The sequence below is a fragment of the Equus asinus genome, chromosome 10 (genome assembly GCF_041296235.1).
Source record: "Equus asinus isolate D_3611 breed Donkey chromosome 10, EquAss-T2T_v2, whole genome shotgun sequence".
NCBI classification, from domain to species: Eukaryota; Metazoa; Chordata; class Mammalia; order Perissodactyla; family Equidae; genus Equus; species Equus asinus.
Window position 1 is genome coordinate 83072918 of NC_091799.1, and position 21555 is coordinate 83094472.

The 21555-nt window shown below is 44.7% G+C and overlaps 1 protein-coding gene across 1 annotated transcript in view; it reads left to right on the forward strand.

The window, feature by feature from the left end:
• Positions 1-10837: 10837 nt before the first annotated feature.
• Positions 10838-21555, forward strand: part of MTMR12 (myotubularin related protein 12) — a 69813-nt gene continuing 59095 nt past the window's right edge. The window contains exon 1 of the mRNA XM_014834960.3: positions 10838-11087. Coding sequence (XP_014690446.3) covers positions 11007-11087 — 81 coding nt within the window. The 5' untranslated portion in view covers positions 10838-11006. The remainder of the gene's footprint in view (positions 11088-21555) is intronic.

Below are 21555 nucleotides of genomic sequence, written 5' to 3' on the forward strand. Positions count from 1 at the left end.
TTACAAATAATGATGTAGCTATGTATTTATTGGCATGCTGAAATGTTCACAAATAATGTATGTAAAGCCAGTATCTGTGTAAGGGTCCACTTTTGCAGTACATAGATCCACATATGCACACACACATAGAAAAAGTCCTAATTCAAACCTATTAACTTTGGCTATCTCTGGATTATAAGATCCTGGATGACTTTTTTATCTGATTCAGATGATTTGACAATGAACACAGAATATTTTGGTAATAAGTAATAGGAAGATACAGGCTTCTTTCTTTAAAAGGGTAAGTGGGTAATGTACATGGGTGGACAATTCTCAAAAGACATATAAATGGCTAATAGCCATATGAAAACAAATTTTCAACCTTACTAGTAATCTAATAAATACAAATTTAAAAAAAGATAATAGCCTTTTTGTCAACCAGATTGACAAAGATTATAAAGATTGAAAATATTAAGGTCTGAGCTAGTAATACCAGGATCTCAAAGGCAAAAGCAAGGGATGCTAGCTCAGTCGACATCTGATTTATTTTTCTTTCTTTCTTTCTTTCTTTTTTACTGCAAATATACAGATAGTACCTTTGACCCAGCAACTGAACTTCAAAGAATTTATTTTAAAGAATTAAATCTAATCAGATAAGTATACAAAACTACAAATTTAAATATATTTACTAAAGCATTATTGGCAAGTGTGTAAGATTAGAAATAACTGAAATGTTCAATAAGCATTTTAATGAAATACAGCTCAGCCGTCTAAATGATGTTAGAGAGCAGTGATTCTAAGGAGAGTGCCCCCTCCTTAAAAGCCACTCTTGTTCAACGCCTGGTACTCCTGAGAGGGTGTCAGCTTTCGCAGGGATGTTAGGTCAGGAAAAAAGTTGAAAGTAACTATGTAAGAGAATAAGACGAGAAATTTACTTTATAATGTTTAATGAAAAACATCAGATTACAAAACCATTTGTAAAATATTATCCCTTTTTGTTTTAATAGATAACCATTCTTCCCCAAAATGTTTCCACTGGTTACCCCTTTGTAGTATGATTATGGCTTGTTCAGTTTGGGGCTTTTATTTCTATTTGATTAGGTTTTTATAATAAATTTTACTACATAATAATAAATGAGTACTTAATAATTCTTAAGTAATTACTACATAATAATTCTCCAAAAAGAAGAAAATGGTATAAAAAGCCTCCAATAGCTCCACTTGCCTAAGGATAAATTCCAAAATCCTTAGCAGGACGTTCAGGACCCCAAACACTGTAGCTCCAACCTGTCCTTCCAGCCTCATCTCCTGCCACTGCCTGTTCTAGAACATGCAGTATAACCCCCAGAGCAAAGCCCTCACCCTCTCTCTCCACACGGTGCACATCCTGCTACCTCAGAGGTCAGCTGGTATCATCAGCCCATGCAGGGCGCTCCTTTTCTGACAGAGAGAAAGAGCCTTTCCTTTGGGGTTGGGGAAGGTGTCAGTCACCCTGGCCCATGCGGAGACCAGGAAAAAAGTAGAGCAGAGAGACTTCCTCCTAAAAGTGAATTGATTACTTCTCTGACCTTACTGGGTTCCAAATTAAGTTTCTCTTAGTGTTTTCTCTTCAGTTGATGTTGTCTCACATGAGGTGAGAGAATGAATGAATTTTTTCCCTTCTCTTTCTGGGCCTCCAGTTCAGCTGAGCCGTAAAGCTTCGTCTCAGATTTCTTGAACCCATGAAAGATGTTTGCAAAGTCTGAGACTGCCTTGCTTAGTATTTGGCTGCCCTCAGAATCCGTTCCAGAGACCAGGTGAATGAATGGTGAATGGACTCCAGTGTTCTGGAGGGAAATAGGGAAGCAGGGAAATGGCTGAGCATTAACGGTGCTCAAGCAGAAAAGTTACGCTGTAAGAAATAGTGCTATGTTTCTTTGCAGCTCAGCCATTTCTTTCCTTACAATCTCTTTTTGCCTTTGGACAAAAAAGATTTTTAAAAAACAATTTTGATTACATTTAAACCCCGGGACAGACGACTATTTCAAACATAAAACAGTGGGCCTTTCACAGCCTCTGTGTTCTTTTACAGCCACCTGAACAATAAGCCTTTCAGGTTTTCAGTGGGTGGGAATGGGTTAGCCAAGCTCAAAACAGGCCTGACTGCACTTTGAGCAAAGATCAAATATCCCAGTGGGGAGGCATGTTTTTATTTGAGAAGGTTCTCTCGGCCCTCATGACAGCAACAGATTCCTTCTTTGCTAAGATCATAGGCTCCTAACACGAGTGGCCCTCCTCTGAGGATAATTGTGTCCTCCTACTGTTCTGCTAGATTTTCAAAACATTCAGCCCTGAGCAAAACTCGAAAAGAAGAAAAGATTCTCTCAGTGCCATCTTCCTTCAAATTAGAGAATAAACAGCCTGGATACCAGGTCCCTCATTTTTCCCCAACCAGCTCTGTAGTACCAGAAATTCTAAGATCTAAACTTAATGCTTTTTTTTTTTTTGAGGAAGATTAGCCCTGAGCTAACATCTGCCAATCCTTCTCTTTTTGTTGAGGAAGACTGGCCCTGAGCTAACATCCATGACCATCTTCCTCTATTTTATACATGGGATTCCTACTACAGCATGGCTTTTTGCCAAGTGGGGCCATGTCCGCACCCAGGATCCGAACCTGTGAACCCCAGGCTGCCATGAAGTGGAACGTGCGAACTTAACCACTGCACCACCAGGCCAGCCCCTAAACTTAAAGCTTTGATCTCAGTTAAAAATCAAGAAGGAATAACATATTCTTTTTATTTTGTGATACACAGCTTTCATATGATTGGATGACATGTAAAGCATTAAGTTGCGTCAATTGTAATAATTTGAGACATCAGCAAGATTTTTCATGCCTCTCTCCTGGAGATTATCTCTGGATCAGATGCTAGATCTTGACTTCTGTTATCCTGGAGTGAGTCAAAAGAAATTTGAAATGGAGAGCAGACCAAAATAACAGGTTTTTCTGTCTGCTGCTTCCTCCCTCCCACCACACACACACACACACACACACACACACACACACCCCAGGACTCTGAGCTGGGGAGAGAGTTACACATACACACACACACACACACCCCCCAGGACTCTGAGCTGGGGAGAGAGTTACACATACACACATACACACACACATACAGCCCCAGGCTGTGAGCTGGGGAGAGAGTTACACACACACACACACACAAACCCCAGGCTGTGAGCTGGGGAGAGAGTTACACACACACACACACACACACACATACACACACCCCAGGCTGTGAGCTGGGGAGAGAGCTAGCTTGGGAGAGAGAGAGCAGAGTGCAAAGCAGGGAGTGTCCCTGCACTTATCCTGTGCTCCACAGTTACCTCATCGTTTTAGGGAACTGAGAGAAGAGTGGGCCTGAGGCTGGCACCCCAGTATGAGACTTTTGGAGTGTGGCAGCCATGTGAAAGCTCTCCTTCCCCCAGGCATAGAGTAGTCGAAATAGCACATGGCCTTTCTAGATGCTAAAGAGCTTGCAAAAACCCTTGATTCTTCCGTCTCTCATGAGGTCGAGAAATGATCCACAGTTTTCCATGGCCCCCAAGTGAGACCCAGACAGTAATTAGGAGAGAGGGCCAAGGTGCTACTGGGAGGTTGCCTGGCAGAGGAAATGGGCACACCCATTCAAGGATAGGGCACAAACCACGCCAGGGATCAGGATTTAGCCGCATATCTGAGGAATTGCCATGCCAGCCAGCTGCACAGGGGCAAGACAGAGTGACTGCAGGCCCAAGTTAGCACCCTCTGAAAGAGGCATCTTCCCTGCCCAGGAACACACAGGATAAGCAATGGGACCAGGTCAGAGAGATGGGCAACCTGCCCCAGCCTGCCTCAGGCCTGACTGGGGCTTTGTGCATCCTAGGGCCTTCAATTCAGCCCAGAGACTAGGGGCAGAAACATGCAACGGAGCTCTAAAATGGACTGTGACTGGCTTAGACCTGAAGTGACAAAGATAAAGCTCAGAGAGAACCAGATTAAGTGGCCTGCGTCAGGCCAGGGTGGCTTAAAATTCATGTTCAGAAATCAGATTGCATTAAAGAAATAAGTCTCAGGGTGGCACTGACCAGCAGTGTGATCTTGGGCAAGTTGTTTTACTGGTTTCTCTGGTCCTTATGATCTCCTGGCTGTTCAAAATGAATTCTTTTTCCAGCTCTGGGATTAGTTGTTTAGTCTCCAGGGGTAGCCCACAGCTGAGTCAAGCCGAGTTTCTACTGCATGCTTCATGTGATTGCAGACCCAGTCAGTGTGCCCAGGTGGGGCCTGGTGAAGGAGGACGGGGAAGGAACGGGCCAGCCTGCACCTTTATCATTTTCCTTGATCCTGTGCCCCAGCTGAGGAACTCCCCAGCCTGCGCCGAGAATACGTTCCTCGAGGACCACTTTTCAAACAGCCCTGTAGAGGGCGCGGTTTCCTCGTCCCAGAGGCTTCCAGGGTTCAGGCAGGCTCTGAAGGCTTTTCCATCCGTCTGATAATCTCTTCGAAGCACTGAGGAAGCACCGTGGGGAGTATCAAGAAGCACAGGAGGGCCTCCTCGGACTGTGAGAAACTCCGGGCATAGTTCTAGGGAAGAAGACAAAGACGTGGACCTGTTGCAGTGGTTCCAAGACATATTCAAGTTCACGGCCAAGGCAGCCTGCAGATTCTGGATGCTTAGGAATTCAGAAGAGGTCTGGACTGGTCCCAACAGTCTCTAAGGAAGGTGTCAAAGAGGTGATGGCATTGGGAGCAGACCTTAATGGATGAGATGATTTGGGGACTAACGCCAAGACAAGCAGATGCAGAAGATGGCAAGGTCTTGTTAAAGCCTCTTGTTTTTAAATTAAAATTAAAATTCAACATATTTGAATTGTTTACTTTTAAATGGCTAATTTTTATTATGTGACTTTTGCCTCAATTAAAAACTACATGAGATAGCTATATATGTGTGTGTGTATATATATTAAATTTTCAATTTATTTATTGTTGGAATAGGTAATAAGTCTCATGGTTCACAATCCAAAGGGAAAAAAGAGTGCATAGTAAAAACTCTTCTTTCAATCTTTCTTCCACCCAGCTTCCTCTTCTAAAAGCAACTAATGCCATAGTTCCCTTTGTATGTATCCAAAGATGTCCTATGCATATATAAAGAGATAGGTATATTTAGTCTTTATTTCCATCCTTTTTTACACAAATGGTAGCCTACTCCGCATACTGTTCTGTGCCTTGCGCTAATCACTGAATGTATCTTGGCTCACACATTTTATGTGCCAACACTCTAAATACTTATTTATTAACTTATTTAATCCTCACCACAATCCTATGAAGTAGATGCCATTAGAATCCCCATAGCCCAGGGCCAGCCTGGTGATGCAGGGGTTAAGTTTGTGAGTTCCACTTTGCTGGCCCAGGGTTCACAGGTTCTGATCCCAGGTGCAGACTTGCATACCGCTCATCAAGCCATACTGTCCCCCACACAAAATAGAGGAAGACTGGCACAGGTGTTAGCTCAAGGACAATCTTCCTCACAAACGAAAAAAAGAGAATCCTCATAACCCTCATTTTTATAGGTGAGAAAATTGAGGTCCAGGAAGATGAATGCCTAGTTAAACGTAACACATCTAATAAGTGGTGGAGCCAGGACTCGAACCGAGGCAGTCTGACTCCAGAACATTTGCTTTTTTTAAGTTTTTTTAAAGATTGGCACCTGAGCTAACAACTGTTGCCAATCTTCCTTTTTTTTTTTTTGGCTTCTTCTTCTTCTTCTCCCCAAAGCCCCCCCGCCCCCAGTACATAGTTGTATATTCCAGTTGTAAGTACTTCTGGCTCTATCATGTGGGACCCCCGCCTCAGCATGGCCTGATGAGCAGTGCTAGGTCCACCCCAGGATCCGGGCCGCTGAAGCAGAGCGCACAAACTTAACCACTTGGCCACAGGGCCAGCCCAGAATATTTGCTTTTAACTACTAAATTTACAGCCTCTACCTAAAGAACTTTCTCATTCTTTTTTTACAGATGCATAGTATCCCATTCTAGGGCTGTACCATAATTTATTCAACCCATTCCTATTGATGAACATTTAGGTTTTTTCCAATCTCCTGCTGTTACAAAAATTGCTACAGTGAGTAAGCTTGGACATAAGGCATTTTATACCAGTAAGAATATATCTGTAGGAGAAGTTTGAGAAGTGAAATTCCGGATACAGTTTTTGATGCATATTGCAAAGTTGCCCTCCCTCTGGCCCCATTAATTTACCCCTCCCAACCCCCCATAATGGATGAGAATCTCTGTTTCTCCTGTTCTAAGGGCTCACTTAATGTTGTAGTGCCCAATGCTACAATATTAAGTGAGCTAATTAAGTGAGCCAATTGGGTATTTCGGTGCTAGTTATAAAGGAGACCATCCCTCCTCTCGAGAACTTCTAGTCTCACTGGGAGAAGCTAAGAGAGGAGTCGCAGCAGACCATCGGTAAACCTTTATTTAATGAATAAATCAATCAAGCCATTAACCTGTGTTTTGAAGACAGACTACAGATCACAGAGTAGGCTCTTCAAGCCCCCCACCATGTGACCAGCTTAGGTTATGCGCTTTGTAAAAACGAAAACAGGGGCCCGGCCCTGTGGCCGAGTGGTTAAGTTCCCGAGCTCTGCTTTGGCAGCCCAGGGTTTCGCTGGTTCGGATCCTGGGCGCGGACGTGGCGCCACTCATCAAGCCACACTGAGGCAGTGTCCCACATGCCACAACTAGAAGGACCCACAACTAAAAATACACAACTATGTACCAGGGGGCTTTGGGGAGACGACAAAAGAAAAAAAGAAAAGATTGGCAACAGTTGTTAGCTCAGGTGGCAATCTTTAAAAAAAACAAAACCCACTGGTAAGTTCTTGTTTACAATGGCTGAGTCTTCCCAGCAGGCCCTCATATTGTGGCACCGCCAGATTGAGAACAATCCAAATGCTTCTTAATCCAGGTCTAGTCCTCACCATCTTCAGAGGAGAGTTGAAAGACCCATGGTAGCAGCAAGAGGCTAAGGAATTTTCTATTTCTAGTGAAAGAAGAGGGCAAGTCTTCAGATCTGGACCATATGCTAAAATTGAAGTTTGGCAGGTGGCCATTAAATAACACTTGCATTTTAGTCCTTGAATATTGTTTGTTTAGTAATTTGTTTATTATAACAACATAATATATTGTACATATTATTTATTTATTTTCAAATCAGGTCCTGGTTTGTATCCGAGTGATCCGAGTGAAGTGCAGGGTCTAACTTGGATGCTGGAATTTGAACCCTTGTTTCCCTCCTTACTAATCAATTGATGCCCAGGCTGCTTTTCATTTAATCCCCATTCATTCACTCACTCAGGGGCAAATATTTATTGAATTCCTATTAGGTGCCTGGCACCTGTTAGATAAAGATGAGCAACACAGACAAGTAGGCTGCTTCAAGTGACTCCAAAAAGGAGGAAATGCAAATAGCTAGGCTTGACTATCTGCCAGAGGACAATACTTCCCCCATCTGGGAGTGTGCTGTGGGTTTCAGCGTCTGTGGGAGGAAAGAGCACTGGCTTTGGTCTGGCACTCGTTTCTATGTGAGCTAAGATTTGTTCCTATTTATAATTCTCCAAGAAAGCCTAGGGCAACATTAGGAGAAAGGAGTGACCTTAAAACTATTATGTGTAAATTAAAATATTTCAAAGTCTAAGGGCTACCATCTGTGTTTATTAATAGATGGAGAATTATTTGCCCTCAGCATGACAGGAATTTTTCAATCAGTTGAGAGAGTCTCTCCCACGGAGATTTGACCCACACCCTGAAGATCAAGTGAAAATATGATGATAGCTGGAGAATCTTAAGAGCAAGATGGAAACAGATGTTAGCTTATCCTCTGTCCTCATTCCTAAATGCTTCTTAAGGAAAATGTGGGGTTTCATCACTGAGTCAAAACTGCCCCTGGAAGCAGCCAGCCTTTCCAGTCTTTAAAAACTTTCCTCACTTCCTGGCTATAGCTTTCTGAGAGTGTATGGATGCAGTGGTTGTGTCAAGTTTCCAGAATCATCACATTGCAAACCAACCTGACCACAAATGGACGCTGAAGAGCAGAATAAAGTAATTATTATAATGCAGCATGGCTTGAAGAGAGGGACAGTTGGTGTGGTAGATTAGAAATAAAAGCCATTAGCTTTAGTCCAAGGATTGGGCCAAAAGTTAAAAACAAATAAGCAAACAAACAAAATCTCTTTGTCAAACAAAGTCCCTCAGCTGGTTACGGGGAGAAGTCACTTTGCTTCTCTTTCTACAGTCCCTGGAAAGGAGTAAATTATGTCCTGCTTTGTGGGATTGTACTAAGGACAGCCATCACCTCTTTAGTTCTTGCTGCTTCCAAGGCATCATCTGGATCACCTTTAATCTTCACAACAATCTCCAACCACCTTGAGATAATTATTATTGCTGTTACTATCATCCTAGATAGAAGCGGAGGCACAGAGTGATGAAGTAATTTGCTCAAGGACACAGAGATAATAAAGGGCATAGGCAGGGCCAGCTACTTAATTTGCAGGGCCCAGTGAAAAGTGAAAATGTGGGGTCCTGGCTGGAGGCAGGGATGTCAAGACCCCTTCCCACAGGGTATGGGCAAGCCCTAAGGGATTGGTGCCTCTGCACCTGGCCACATTCGGTATTTGCACAGGGGTGGATGAGAGGCCCTGGCCAGTTGCCGTGGTGCTGCCAGCCTAGGGCAGGGATGGCAGCTTACCCAACTCAGAGACACAGGAAGGGGTTGGGAAGCAGTGCCTGACCCTGATCATCTCCTGGTCAGTGCCGAGGCACCCATGGGGGCTAGGGGTGGAGGGCAATGGCAGAACATGAGATTTCCCCCTCACCCCTCCCGGCAATGTGGTGCAGTTGCTGCTCCAACAGAGGTGAGCAGCAGTGGTAGGATTGGCTGGGGAAAGGATGGGTGCCAGCAGAGTGGGCACCTGAGAGGAGGTAGGGAGAGGATGGGAGTTGAGACTGCTCAGAAGCTGAGGCTCCAAAACCCCTGGGCTTGCTCCATCATTGTATCAAATTTCACTTAAAAAACACAAATTCAGGCCCCGTGGCCGAGTGGTTAAGTTTGCACACTCCACTTCGGTGGCCAGGTTTGGCCAATTTGGATCCTGGGCACAGACCTAGCACTGCTCATCAAGCCATGCTGAGGCAGCATCCCACGTAGCACAACCAGAAGGACCTACAACTAGAATATACAACTATGCACTGGAGGGCTTTGAGGAGAAGAAAAAACACGCACAAACACACAAATTCAAAGACAATGAGATTAAGATTTTGAAGGGTGCAAGAGCAGAGCATTAAACCCAAGCCGTTCTCAGTGCGGACCCTGTGTGGCTGCACTAGCTGCACGTCCAAGAAGCCAGCCCTGGCCATAGTACCCACTCTAACATACTGACTATGTGAAAGATCATGGAAATTCAAAGTCCTTTGAAAACTAAGAAAGCAAAAATTTGCTCAGACTGTAAAAATCTGCCCTGCTGTTTCACTTTGCAAAGTAAAAGCTACTGTGAAGGATAAGGTGATATTAGTCAGGACAAATAACTTCATTCTTCAACACCTCTGTAAGGAGTGTCTTTCTTTACAAAGCCTGACTTGGCCTTCCCAAGTAAAACTGACCACTCTTTCATTGTGCTCCTTCCTAATTTGTATATTTGTAATGTTAAAACTTTGGCTTTGGAATCAGACAAACCTGACTTTGAATACCAGGTCTGTCAGCAACTAGTTGTGAGACCTGGGCAAATTACTTGTGTCTCTTTTCTCATCTGAAAAAAGGGATAATGCACTCAGTGGTGGCCCAAGCGCTGCTCTACTAGATAGGCTTAACGATGGCAGTCTAGTTGGAAATGAGGCCACAGGACTTGTCCTGGAGCTATGTTTGCAAAAGTAAGCACATTCGTTTTCTCTTAGATTTGATGTTTATCTGGAGTGGCTTGGGGGCGGGGTTCATGGAGATGAAGACAGTAAAGAGCGTTTGTCACTAATGATTCTAATGCTTAGCACAGTGTCTGACACCGAAAAAATTAACTGCAAATACGTAGTTTTTTTCCACTAGACTGCATTTCTTCAGGGCGGGGTCCTGTCTTATTCATCTGTGTCTAATACAGTGCTTGGCGCCAAATGTTTAAATAACTTAAATTCTTTATTTTCTTTGCAATCTTCACTAAAAGTGAGGATTTTATCAGTAACTTGGGAGGGTGGATAAAAAATCTCTTAAGGGGTTTTGATATTCTGTTAGAAACAAAGAAAAAACAGTTTGGGAAAATGAAGTGCACAAGACCTTTTATGATCAAACATTCAAACCTATTCCTAAGTGCCTGTTAACACTTGGTTTGTCTCATTTTTCTCGCCACATGATACAATAAACGTGAACGTCATTGATGTGTTTTTGTAACTCCTATAGCGAGATTCGCTACACCACACTTTTGGAAGTTTTATTACAAAACGACAAGGAACACTGCTCACAACTTAGTGACCGCAGGATCATTGGACGACGGTGACATTCTTGCTATCCAATCGCCGGGGAGTCCGGAAAGAACGCTCTCTGGATTGGTCAGAAGAACCATCTCTCCACGTTCGTTCAAGAAGGGGTTTGGCGCGGGTCTCGGCCGGCAGCGCATTCTGGCCAATCAGAGAACGCATAGGGGCGGGCTTTGCCGCAAGAGGGTGGCGCGGAGCCTATCTCAGAAGGGGAGTCTCCACCCTACAAACCGGCCGGTCGCGAACGGAGGGGGCGTGGCCTCCAGTCTCCGGCGTCCGACTCCATGGGCCAGCGCGCGGAGTGGGTGGGGCCCGCGGGCCTGGGCGGGGCGAGCGGTGTCAGCGGCGGAGCCGGATGCGGGCGGTGCCGCGGCCGCCGCTGCCCTGGGGATGGGCGGAGCCCCAGCCGCCAGTGCTGGTGGCCGCCGCCGCTGCCGGAGCCCGAGCGGCCGCCTCTGCTCCCGCGCGTCGCTGCTTCCCAGGGCGGCGGTATGCTGGGGAAAGGGGTAGTCGGCGGTGGCGGCGGCACCAAGGCGCCCAAGCCCTCCTTCGTGTCGTACGTGCGCCCCGAGGTGAGGGGGTGCCGCGCGGGCGGGGCGTCGGGCTGGGGCGGCCCGGGCTAGGGGCACTGGTTGCCCCTTCCCCGCCGCAGGGAGGGCCGCGGGTGCTTCCTGCCCGTGTACTGGAGGGGGGCCGGCGGGGTGGGGCCCGCAGGGGCGCTCTGGGCCTCCCCGCGGGCCGGGGTGGGGGCCCCCGGCGCGGGCAGGCAGGTGCCGGAGTGCAGGGCCCGGCTCGCTGGCGACCAGGTGAGGGGGCCCGAACCGGAAGGGTGCTGCGGCCAGGGACGCCCCTGACCACATTCGAATGGAGCTGGGGTTCTGGGCGCCGCGGGAGGGGAGGGCTGGGGGTCCGGACCCCCGTGGGTGCCTGCCCAGAGCCCACCGCCCGGCTGGGTCTGTCCTGCCCCTGGAATTTCTTGGGGAGTCTTCAGAGCTCGGCGGTCTCGGCTGCCTGCTTCTCAGTGCTACTCGATGCCGCCGGCGGGATACCGCCTCCCGCCTCCCTTCAGCACTGCAGGGAGAAACTGTGGCTCGGCCCCAGTCTCTACCTCTCCCTGGTGATTCGCCTCTGTCGCTTCTTCCCCCTTTCATTTCACCCCCTCACATCACCCTTTCCACCCCCTCTTGCTTTCCTCCTGGAGTTTTACTGTCAAGTTCATTCATTCATTCAGGAAATCTTTTGAGCTTCTACTCTGTGCCAGGCACTGTTCTAAACGCTTAGGGTATACATCAGTGAGCAAAGATCCCCGCTCTCCTGGAGCTTGTTTGAGGGAGAGAGGGGAAAATAACAGATATAAGTAAATTATATGGTGTATTAGGTGATGAGTATCATGGGAAAAGAAAAGGCACCTTTTTCCTCCTTGCAACGGTGGCATTTAAGCAAAGACTTGAAGGATGCTTGGGACCTGAGGGAAGAGCAGGGCAGGTAGAGGGAAGAATCTGGAGTGCCGGAGGAGCATCAAGGAAGCCAGCCCTGCAGAAGCCCTGTGGGTGAGGGGGAGAGTCAAAGGAGAAGAGGTCGGAGAGATTACAACCTGTAGGTCGTGCTGAGGGCTTCTTGAGCAACTGCTCCCAATCCAGATGCCTAATTAGAGCGTTCTCATTTTCGGTTCCTGAAGGTTTTTTTCTGGTCCTCTCTCCAGCACTTTAATCAGCAATGTGCAGAAGTGCTACCAAACTGCACTTAGGGTGTCTTCCCATCTCTGTAAAGCAAAGGCAGATGGGCCGTAGATGAGAGGTCCTGATGAGGGACTGCTTCTGTAAGACCACCTGGAGCCTGAGGCCTTCGCACATGTATTTCCAAATTCAAGATGTGTGTGTTTTCTCCAGTGCAGAGTACTCTTGAAATGGGTCTTAATTTTAAAATAAAAAAACACTTCCTCTGTAAATGCTTGATAAGGAGTCAGGGTCATCTTGAATTTTTAGCAGACTTCCCTTGTAGTATCACTGGTAAGTAATGTGGTCAGTTTCTCTTCATATTTTTTTTTTTAATTGAGCCCTGGTTGAGGTATAACTGAACTTTAAACTTTCCTCTTCGGTGAGATTAAGCTACAAGTGGAAAGTCCTCTTGAAACGTGGCCAGAGTTCAAGAATGTTCATATTTTTCATCCACCAAATGCTCGTGTTATAATTAAACATGTTTTCTCTCTTTGCCCACAGTGCCTGATGTATTTCCTTTGAGGGATAATTAGGGAAGGGGAGTGGTTCAGCCCCAAAATAAGCTCAAAATGGTCACATTTTTCAGATCCTTGTAGTTGGCAGTTTTGTTTTCTTGCAGTAAAATAATTCTGTGTAGACACTATACTTCTTTGTTATAATCTGTCTCTACAAATATTTTCTAACAGAGGATAAGGCTCTGACCTTAATTGTGAATGGTTTTTAAAAGGTAAGGGACTGAGGGGGTAAGAAAATCTGTTTTTAAATATGTAGCTTCTGCTGGTTATCCCATTATTGAACATGCGTGTGAGCAGCTGTGAGGCGTAGCTTGTATGTCTCTGAGAGCACTGGGTCTGGTGACTTTCCCTTGGCTCACTCAGGAGGAGTCCCTCAGAACACTTTTCTGAAGACTGTCGTTCTACTCCTTTCCCTCATATTGCCTTCATCTTTACTGCCTTTCATGTATGTCTTCCTATCACTTACTTCTTTGCATGTACTTTTCTTTTGTTAACCGGGAAATAGAAGATGTCCACCTTTTTGCTGGTAGATCACTGAGCTGCAAGAACAACCTTCACGCTTTACGATGTCATGTTCCTTACGGTCCCTGTGCCTGGTGATGAGCTTGCTCTTGGCTGATCAGATCCTGGAAGGGTCAACAGCGGCTGCCTTCACTATGCCAAAGAGTCTATCAAAAGTTAGCACTTTGTGTTAAAAACAGGAGGGCTTAACTGGATAAAGTATTTGAAGATGATGCTTTTAAACATGATGGCTTATTTTTTTTTCTTGTGATCATAAGCAACTGGCACTGGACAGCCTAAAAGGAGTAGTAGTAGTTAATCCACCTTTTAAAAGTGGGTCTCTGCCAGAGTAACTGAAGGCCCTTCTGTCAGTGATTCTCCTAAATCAGTGAATGTGAAAGTTAAAATCCTGAACTGTAATTTAGGACTTTTCGTTGTATTTTGTAAACTCTGCTCAGAGGGTTACTAATTGGTAATGCTAGTAAGTGGGAAGCTTGGCTCTGGAAGTTGAGGTAAACAGGAGGGAGAGATCTGGGCCTGTCTTGGTACCTCCTCATGGCTGGTACCTAGAAACATCTCAGCACCTCTACCCTAGTTTAGCCCTTGGCACAAGGTGCAAAAGATGTCGCACCTCCGTGTAGGGGAACCCTGATCAGATCCACTTTAGGGAGGCGTTTGGTTATAGTTTGGTTGCCAGATCCATTTTTCTTGTTAAAGCACTTGTTTGAATTATCATTTTTTCAGAAGCTGTAAGTGTTCATTGTAGAAAAATAAGAAAACACAGATATGCTAACAAATTTTTTAAAGAAAAATTATAAACTTATTAACAGCTTGAAGTGCACCCTGTTAGATATGTGTGTCAGTGTATGTTTTTACCAAAATGAGATTAATATTGCTGATCATATTATTTTGTAATCTGCCTTTTTCACTAGTGATGTATATTGTAAATGTCTTTCCATGTCAGTTGTTAACCTGTAACGTCATTTTACCTAAGACATATTTTCTTCAACAAACACACAATGTGATGGGGAGATGCTTGGTAGCGCAAAGATCCAAAGAAAGTAGTGTGATTTTTAAATGGTTTTCTAATTAGTCACCTTCTCTGATGCTGAATGACAATTCTGATGCTTCAAGGCTGTTAGTTCTCTGCTCGGTTACCTTGAAATTGTAAGCACTGGTTTGGTAGAAATGCTTAGTGTCTGTACCCAGAAGCTTGAAAGGACCATTAGGTGGCCCTAAGAGAAAGAGAGAGTGGTTCTGATTTAATAAGAGCTCATTCCAGTGTGATAAGGAAGTTGAATAAAAGCTGCAGAGTGCTCATATGTTGTTCTCTAACACTGAGACCAGGAAAAATCTGTTTTTAGAGTCTGCTGTACTTGTGCCCATATTTGTGTGGTATTCCAAATATGGTTAAAATGTACTTTCTAGTAGAATTTAATTAGGTCAGTGCTTGACTTGAATGTACTGATAATGGCTATCAATTACTTATTTATGGATTTCTAGATTTGGAAGAGTTTAAAGATAATCTACTCCACCACGGTACCCTCTGTTATACAGATGTGGAAATGAGGTGTCCCCCCACCCCCACCCCGAGGTTAAATGTCCTGCCCAGGGGCACAGCAGCATTGCAGAACAGAGTTAAGTCTCTCCTAAGATCAGCAGTGCCAGTGGCTAGCCAGGCCCACAGGAGCTCAGGAAAAGTTTGATGTAGACGTGGAAAGAAAAGGCGTGAGAGATGAAGATTGAGAAGGGTCAAAAAAAATCCAGACTTAAGAGCTGATTTTTTTCCTTTTCACTTTTCCCTCAGGGAAAAGAGTGCATTCAATTGCCTAGTCTTCATTTAAGACTGTTTCTTTCGGTGGGGAGAAGTGAACCTGTGAGCCTGTATTCTTCCCAGAGAAGTGACTGTGGGTATATGTGAAAATTTAAAGATGATTAATTACTGATATTTAGTAGGCATTTCTGTGTCCCAGGAACTGCGCTTATCTCATTTCATCCTTTCAACTATCTTATGCAGTGGGTAGTACTGTTACCTCCATTTTTTGTGTTTAGATGTGGAAAGCGAAACCCAATGAAGGTGAGTGCCCCGCTCAGGGTCACAACTGCAGGAGTGGTGCCAGGATTTAAACTAGGGCAGTCTGACTCCAGGGCCATCCTCATATCCTTATATTTGTGGGTGCAGGGAATATTACTAGTGAAACCTGCTGATAGTCGTGATTGGCTTTTGCACACTAGAGTGCTTTCTCATTCGTGTTCTCTAGTAGTTTCTTTCTTGACTTTTAGGTTATCCACCAGGTGACGGTGAATGGATACTGGACCCTTTGGAAAGCGTTAATTCATTCAGCAGATATTTGCTCAACACTTGCCAGTACCAAGCACTGTTCGAAATGTTGGGGATACAAAACAGATGGAATGATTGAGATTGTTTTTTGGTGGAACACTGCTGTATTGGATTACTAACTTTGATGACTGACGGATCAATGACAAAAAAAGATTGGCTTATCCTAAAACAGACCTCCTGCCTCAGTCTGTCAATAAAAAATTCCTTTGAAAGCAAAATTTAGATCCATTATCTTTTTTTAAATACTCTATAACTTTTTCTCCATTCCAAATTAATTTTTTAATGGCAGAATTTGCTCTTTGAGCTTAGAGGTCATTGTTAGTGATTTAACAGGCCATTGAAAGGCATAAAAGTTCTTCCCAAAATGATCACTTTCTTAGCTGTGGCTTTAGCCCGATGATCTGTCCGAAGCTTCTGCTTTTTCTCTCCTGCATGTGCTTCCTGTAGCGTGTCCCTGGGTCATATCCAACACCACACCACTTCTGCAGATGGAGCATCAGAAGATGTCATGAGGCTATGTCAAGCAACACTTCCTGCAGCCTGGTCAAACAGCTGCCACATGGACAGCCACCATCTCAGAGCCGGACGCTCTTCTGCACTCTACTTCCGTCTCTAATGTCAAAACTAGGGCTTCTGTCAAAATCGTAGGCTCTGGGGAACCTGTGCTTAGAAATTTAAAGTTCTAAATCCTTCTCTGAACATCCTCACCAGAATGTATGATATTCTTGGATACTTCCACATTACAACCATCCTGTGTGACAGTGTGCTTTAGAAAGAACTAGATTTTTAAGGGCCAAATTTTTTTTTTATCACTATAAAAGATACATATCTTATTTTTATGATAAAGACAATGTAATAAAGTTGCAGAGTTTGAAAGTTAGAAAAATAAAGTCACCCTTAATTATGCTATCCTAACCAAAGCAGTTATTTCCAGGCTTTGTCCATGTATGTGTATCTTAAATGGTTGCAATAATTGTACGTGTAAAAATTTATAACCTGCGTGTAGTTGTCATGTTTGAAGATGGTGCTACTGATACGTGTCAGTAGAGCATATACTTTGAGTTGTTTTCCCAGTAGGGAACCACCCTCAGTTTCTCCTCAAGTTACGCTTATGCCTTCTGATGTGCTTTTTTGAGACAACAAGGAGAACAGTAGGTTTGCAGTTTAATGAATCATTTAAAATAAACCTCTAGAGGGCCCGGCCCAGTGGCCGAGTGGTTAAGTTCGCATGCTCTGCTTCGGTGGCCCAGGGTTTTGCCAGTTCACATCCTGGGTGCGGACGTGGCACCCCTCGGCAAGCCATGCTGAGGCAGCGTCCCACATGCCACAACTAGAAGGACCCACAACTAAGAATATACAGCTATATACCAGGGGGCTTTGGGGAGAAAAAGGAAAAATAAAATCTTTTAAAAAAAGAAAAGAAACCTCTTGAGATAGATTGGGAGGCAGCATTGAACTGGAATAATTCTTATAACCTCTAATCTTCTGTTGCTTTGGGAGGAAGAAGAGGGGAGGAAAAATGGAGAGGGACTCTAGGAGGGAGGGTGAGAGCGGAACGACCCCAGAGCCTCGCTTTTCCTTTAGTCCCCTGTCCCCTCTATGTACATCAAGTGTCACACCTCAGCTCGAGGGATGGCAAACCCTTGCCAGTTGCTCTCCCTTGCTAGCTGTGAGGAAGGCCAGTCCTTTAAGGCTTGGTTGTGTTTCTACCCGAAAAATGGGAATAATAATAATGCCAACTTATCTCGTAGGTATATGTGAGTATTTATGAGTATTAACTGTGATTATGCACGTGATGTCCTTAGCAGAACACTTGGCACATACTTGGCTCTCAGTAGTTGTGGGCTGTCGTTGTTATTATTATTCAGAAGTTGTTGGTCAGAGCCACTTGGATGCTTTCAGAAAATGCTTGATCCTTAATCTTGGGATACAGAAATCTTTGCCAGCTAAGGTATTCATGAAAGCGGAATATTTAGCTGTTGTCTTTGTTGCCGTGGTATCATACTAGGAAAGTTCACTGTGTGGTAACTCTCTTACAGTATTTTTCACCATATCTAAAACTTTCTTTTCCTCTTTTCTTTGTTCCTTTATACTTTTGAGAATGATTTGATTATATGTAAAATTCCAACCTAATGAGAACACTTAGTAGTTGACTTTTCCCTTGCTAACATCTCGCCTTTGACATTTTGCTAGTTTCATTCTGTGAACTTATCTTTCCTCTTCCCTCATTTCTAACAATTTTCTATATCAAAGGTCAAATTTTGTGCGTTTATCACATCTGTTCGATGATTTACTTAAGATATGAGTAAGTAGAATCAGATTACCTCTGGGAGTAATAACTGTATCTGTTTCAAAGGCGTTGGCAAGACCATGCTGCTTTGATTTCATCTGTAAATACGTTTTCCTCCTGTGCCCCTGTCCTCCATCATTCCTTATTGACCTGACGAGTGGGCCTTTCAGAGTTGGCATTTAAGCCTTCAGTTGTTTGCTTTTGGGCACGGGGTGGAGGGGGTTGCGGGGGGGTGGTTTCAGCTCTAAGAAGCAGCGAGGCTGGTGTATGGAAGTCCTGGTCACAATGGGGAGATACTTTGAAGTCTGCCTTTCCCTTGTGACAGCTTGCCACCACCTGTTTTAGACAATGGTCCTGAGCTGCTAAGTTTTTTGTTTCTGCTAAAAGAGTTTTAAAATTCCTGAGAATACCCTGAAGGGAATGAGCCCAGGTTTTTGAATCAGAAATCTCACTGTGAGGTGCTCAATAAAAACTTGTTGAAAGAAAAAAAAAAGCCTAACTGTTCCCACCATTTCTCCAGACATGAAATTCCTGTTTTGCTTCAATCCCTGAGGTCCACTTCCCAGTGCAGCTTCAGCTCTCTGAGACTTCCTTTGCTCACCTGTAACATTGGATAACCATCTTCCCCGCAGGCTTTTTTGAGCATGAGAAGAAATACCACGCATAGCCAGCCCAGGATCTGACACATGGCAGATCCTCAACAACTGCTAGATGCTGTTATTATTCAAATTCACTGGAACTGGGAGAATTATTGTGTAATGCCATTTGCTAAGTGCTGTGTTAGAATTAGGAGTACAAAGAAATAGTCTGTGCGCTCAGGAGGGTCACATTCTGTTGGGGAGTTGGCAGGTCAACAGATGGCTCTGACACACGGAGGTAGGTGCTGCCTGTTTGTGTGGGAGGAGTGCACAGAATGCTCCCGGAGCACAGAGGAGGACTCGCCGCAGAACCTGCTGCAGCATGTGGCCTCATTTGAAGGCTGTGTAGGACTTGGAAAGGGCAGCGTTAAAGTGGGCTCTGGTGTGGGAAGAGGGGTGATGTAGCGGACAGGCAGGAGGGGCAACTTGAAAGGCATGTTGGGACTGGGTGGTTGGAGCATCTGTCCTCATCCCTTACATAAGGCGTGTGCGCGGGGGTGTGCAAGTGAGAGAGAAATCCTGAAGGATAGAATCAAGGAGCCCCACTAGGACGTGCAGAATTGTTTCCTCCTTTCTGTGACATGCTGCTTTACCATTAGGTCAGTCTGGCCCTTCATGAGCCTAAGGCACCTTCTCATTGGCCCCTGCTCCCTCTCCCTCCAAGACCATGGAAAAGCTTCTTCTCTAAGGCTTTTAGCTCCTCGCCAGGTAGTCAGCTGACCTAGTATTTATATAGCAGTTCTGGAGGAGGAGGGGCCGGGGGAGGCACAGAAGGCAATGCCATGTGTTTCTGCAGCTGCTGTTAGTCACATCAGTTAGCTTAAATTATAAGTCTCTGACAGCCCATAACTGCCACCTGACACCTTTCTTCTAGCACTTGTACGCATTCCAACGCTACCCTCTTTGCTTTCAATGTAATGTGGTGGTTAAGAGCATGGCTTTGGAATTAGAGCTCTGCTGCTTGCTGCATGGATTTGAGCTGAGTTTTTAACTTCTCTGAGCCTCAGTTTCCTGATCTGTGAGATGGGAATAAAAGTTATAGTATCTAGCCCATAAAGTTGTTGTTAGTCTTAAGTAGGGCAATCCATGGAAAGCTGTTAACACAATACGTGACATGTAGTAAACGCTTATTAAATGTTAATTGCTGTAAGTCACTATCACTCTATACCACTCCAGAATGGTGGGGGGGGTGTGTGTTTGTACGTGCGCGCGCTCACACGTGCCTGCAGGGCTTGTCCTACATTCCCTTCCATCATTGTTCTTCGTTTTGCACTCTCCACAGGCTTGTGTCTGAAGCCAGGGGGCGGTCCCTTTTGTAGGACTGTGCCATACCCACAATGGGTACCGTTTCTGTCTACCAGGAGGGCCTCACCCTGGCATAGATTTCTTTTTCAGTAAGCTGTGTCATGGATTCCGTTTCTGTCCTCTAACAGTATCTTCCCTGGTCTCTAGGGGTTTGGGGACCGTGTTATACCCGGGGCCTATACCTCCAGTTCAGCTTGGCCTTCCTCTTTGTAAGTCAGCCTCCCAGCTGCTGCCAACAGCCCTTCTTTCCCCAGTCACCTGTACTCCAAACCAGTCAGTGTCCCAAGGGTGCCCTTTGAGGGGGCCTCCGTGCTGGTCTATCTTCATTTCCATTGCCACTCTCCCTTTCTAGCATCTCCTTTCATGCCTGGGACCACTGACCACTGCTTAACTGGTCTCTCCACCTACCACTGTCCCTTCAGAAGCACCACCCCAAGACACCCCGCACACCACAGCCAGGCTCCTTCTGGATGCAGCCTTCAAGTGTCGTTTTCCTATTTAAGAGTCCTCCGCTCCTTCTGCCACTTCCACTGGTCCAAATCTTTTTTTTAATTATTTTTTTAAATTGAAGTATAACTGACATACCATATCCTATTAGTTTCAGGTGTACATCACAGTGATTCTATATTTATGTACGTTATAAAATGATCACCATGATAAGTTTAGTTACCATCTATCACCATCCAAAGTTATTATAATATTATTGACTATATTTCCTATGCTGTGCATTACATCCCCATGACTTATTTATTTTGTAACTGGGAGTTTTTACCTCTTAATCCCCTTCACCTATTTTGCCCACCCCCAACCTCTCGCCACTCTGGTAACCACCAGTTTGTTTCCTGCGTCTGTGAGTTTATTTCTGTTTTGTTTGTTCATTTGTTTTGTTTTTTAGATTCTACATGTAAGTGAAATTGTATGGTTTCTTTCTCTGTCTGACTTATTTCACTTAACATAGTACCCTCTAGGTCCATTCATGTTGTTGCAAATGGCTAAATTTCATTCTTTTTATGGCTGAGTAATATTCGGGGTGTGTGTATGTATGTATGTTTATAAATACCACATCTTCCTTATCCATTCATCTATTGATGAGCATTTGGGTTGCTTCCATATCTTGGCTATTGTAAATAATGCTGCCTTGAACATAGGGGTGCATATATCTCTGAGGATTAGAGTTTCTGTTTTATTCAGATAAATACCCAAAAGTGGAATTGCTCGATCCTATGGTAGTTCTATTTTTTTTTTTCCTTTGCTGGGAAGGATTCACCCTGAGCTAACATCTCTTGCCACTCTTCCTCTTTTTTTTCTTCTCCTCAAAGCCCGGGACATAGTTGTATATTCTAGTTGTAAGTCCTTAAGTCCTCCTAGTTCTTCTGTGTGAGCCGTCACCACAGCATGGCTACTGACAGACAAGTAGTGTGGTTCCATGACCAGGAACCAAACTTGGGCCGCCAAAGTAGTAAGAATGCCAAACTTTAACCACTAGGCCATCAGGGCTGGCTCTGGTAGTTCTATTGTTAATTTTTTGAGGAACTTTCACACTGTTTTCCATAGTGGCTGCGCCAATTTAGATTCCCACCAACAATGTACGAGGGTTCCCTTTTCTCCACATCCTTACCAACACTTGTTACTTTTGTCTTTTTGGTAATAGCCATTCTGATGGATGTGAGGTGGTATCTCATTGTGGTTTTGATTTGCATTTCCCTGATGATTAGTGATTTGGAGGATCTTT